The 3,388-nt window shown below is 40.6% G+C and overlaps 1 protein-coding gene across 1 annotated transcript; it reads left to right on the top strand.

Annotated features, from left to right (window-relative positions):
• Positions 1-213: 213 nt before the first annotated feature.
• LOC141608334 (uncharacterized) lies at positions 214-681 on the top strand. Its single transcript, XM_074427695.1, has one exon. The coding sequence runs from the start codon at positions 214-216 to the stop codon at positions 679-681; it is 468 nt and encodes a 155-aa protein (XP_074283796.1).
• Positions 682-3,388: the final 2,707 nt, after the last annotated feature.

Genomic DNA, 3,388 nt, shown 5'->3' with positions numbered 1-3,388 from the left:
GCACCTGTCATGGACGCCAACAAGGAACAATGGGAGATTCTTGATGTCACTGTTTTACAGTGAATATACGCGACGGTGACAAATGATTTGCATGAAACCATCGTCGATGCGGAATCCATCGCCAAGGAGTGTTGGGAACGTGTCCGTGATATCTTTCAGGACAACCAGCATTCTTGTGCGATAACTCTTGAGCAATAATTTTCGCGTACATCCATGGCGGATTTTGCAACCGCGTCGGCTTATTGTCAACGTTTCAAGACCCTCTCTGACCAATTGAAGAACATCGGGTCTCCAATATCTAATACTCGTCTTGTTTTACATATGGTCTTAGGTCTTACACCGACATATCATGGTGTCGGGACGATTATTCGTCAAAACGATCATCTTCCTCCGCTTTATAGGGCCTGCTCTATTTTAGATCTTGAGGAAGCTGGCTTTGCAAAACATAGCGCCACTAACGGTAGCGGTTCTGCCATGTATTCTGCTAAGCATGACAATGAAGCTTATCCTTCCATCCTTGGACGTCCACGTGTAGTTCATGGAAAAGGGAACAACAAAGGTGGTGGTAAAAAGAAAAAGGGCGGGGGGAATAAGAAGGGAAAAGGGAACAACAAAAGGGTTCAAACAATCGCTGCAACTACCCCGACTACCCATTTTACTAATGCTCCATTTCTTGCTTAGTGTCCAGGCCACTATGCCCCGTGTTCATGTAATTTATCCCCTTGGGGCTACCCTTCTTGCTTCTATCTGACATTACCATAGTCACGCACTCTTACTGCTCCTCGTCCTCCTCAGGTACCGCGGCCACAAGATTACTCCACGTAGTCTCCACCGACGCAAAAGGACATAAAAGCTGCCATGTATACCCTCGGTCTCACTCCTGATCCTCGTTGGTTTATTGATACCGGTGCTACATGTCATATGGCGTCGGATGCAGATATACTCTCTTCTTATACTAAATCAAAATTTAGCAATGGTATTTTAATCGGAAATGGTCAATCTATTCCTATTAGTGGTTCTGGTCGTAGCAAATTATCGCCCCCACACCCTCCGTGTCTCTCAAAAATATCCTTCACGTATTACACAGTATAAAATCTTGTGTTTGTTCGTAAACTCACTAAAGATAATTACGTCACTGTCGAATTTGACCCGTTTGGTTTTTGTGTTAAAGATTATCAGACGGGGACGCGACTTATGAGGTGTAATAGTCAGGGCAACCTTTACACGTTAACCAGTCCTAGAGTAACCTCTCCTCCAACTAGTTTCACTGCCATTGGACCTTCGTTTTGGCATGACCGTCTAGGCCATCCCAGCGCTCCTATTTTTAATTGTGTTAGGCTTAATAATTTGATATATTATAATTCGCGCTCTCTGAATACAGTTTGTCATTCTTGTTCAATTGGAAAACTTATCAAGCGACCTTTTGTGCCATCTGCTTCTCGTACTCAAATGCCCTTTGATATTATTCATACTGACCCGCGGACCTCTCTCGTCCTTAGTTCATCTAGACACCGTTACTACCTATTGTTTTTGGATGATTATACGAATTACTTATGGACTTTTTGGATCTCTAATAATCGGATGGCTTGGGCATCTCTATAAAATTTCGAAATTTTATCCAAACACAATTTGAACGAGAAATAAAAACAATTCAATGTGATAATGGTAAGGAATATGAAAACGGTCCATTTTGGGATTTTGTGCAAAGCACAGAATATCTTTTCTTATTTCGTGTCCTTACATTTCTTCTCAAAATGGTAAAGCCGAACGAATAATTTGTACCATACATTAACAACATTATGCGTACTTAAAGTCTTCATGCATCGGTTCCATATTATTTTTGGCATCACGCTCTTCACATGAGTACTTACTTGCTTAATATTCTTCTTAATCAACAAAAAGCCTATTACTCTCCTCTTCAAATGTTTTACAATAAAACCCGTCTTATAATCATTTACGTGTTTTTGGTTGTTTATGCTACGCGTTAGTCCCATCGACTACCATTCATAAACTCTAGGTCTGGTCCTCTCCTTGTGTCTTTCTAGGCTATCCCGACAATCATCGTGGGTACAAGTGTTTTGACGTCAAAGCTAAGAAAATTATAATCAGTCGCCATGTGGATTTTGATGAAACAAAATTCCCGTTCTCACAAACTCACCCACCCGACTCCTATCACTTTCTTAATGATGACACGTCTCCTTAAGTGCTTCAACAGTTCACCAAAACACAACCTACTACCGAGCCTAACCCCACAGTCACACCCATGACGCCACCCTCGGCATACTAGTGACCCCGCCCACGGTCACACTCGTGACCTCACCCACACTCTCACATGTGCTCTCTCCCTCTACTTCACATGACCACAATGACATACCCAACCATCTTATTCCTCCTATTTCTAAATTCGTTACTCGTGGCGACCATGGTATACGTAAACCAAAACCCATATTTGATTTACATGTCGAGGCTGCCATTTCACCCATTTCTCGTAACCCAGTGTCTGCCCTTCGGGACCTTAACTGGAAATTGGCTATGGATGACGAATATCATGCTTTAATTAGTAATAAGACATGGGTACTTATACCGCGTCTACCAAATGTGAATGTAATTTGGCCTATGTGGATTTTTCGTCATAAAGTGAAATTTGATGGTTCTTTTGAGCGCTATAAAGCTCGTCTTGTAGGTGATGGAAAGATTCGGCAAATGGGCATTGATTGTGGTGAAACTTTTAGCCCAGTTGTCAAACCAATAACCATTCTCACATTTCTTACAATTGCTTTGGCTCCAAATGGGAGCATTCGTCAATTAGATGTTAAAAACGCATTTCTGCATGGGTACTTTAATGAGACGTTTTATATGCATCAACCAATTGGCTACAGGGATGCTTCACGACTTGACCATGTATGTGTTTTACAGAAATCGCCGTAAGGAAAGATGAACGGTTTTGGGCTTGTAAACCCAAGTTGGCCCCTGTTGACTTTTTGAAAGAAATCCAAGGCAAGTGATAAATTTTCTAAGCCCAATGGCATGATTTCTATTCTTATTAGCCAAGTAAACTTTTCCTTGCATCAATATTACTTCTTACATAGTTTATAACTACTACGTTCGTATTTTAAAATTCGTAACTAGTTTTTGTGCCCGTGAAATTCACGGGTGCGTTTGAGTGTAATTGTGTAAGCTCACGTATAAATATAACTTTATTAATTTGGAACATGTTGACAACTTGTTGAATACAATGACATGCAAAACTGTCGCACATGATCAATTGTAGTTCATTTATTTTGGCGAGAAGTAGAACCAAAAGAAAAAAATTGGTTTCACATGATAAGATATAAGACGGGTAAGTAATGTAATAGTGTGTTCATTTAACCTAAAACTACATAATTGA

The sequence above is a fragment of the Silene latifolia genome, chromosome 10, assembly GCF_048544455.1.
Source record: "Silene latifolia isolate original U9 population chromosome 10, ASM4854445v1, whole genome shotgun sequence".
Classification (NCBI taxonomy): Eukaryota; Viridiplantae; Streptophyta; class Magnoliopsida; order Caryophyllales; family Caryophyllaceae; genus Silene; species Silene latifolia.
This window is presented reverse-complemented; position numbering and strand designations above follow the sequence as displayed.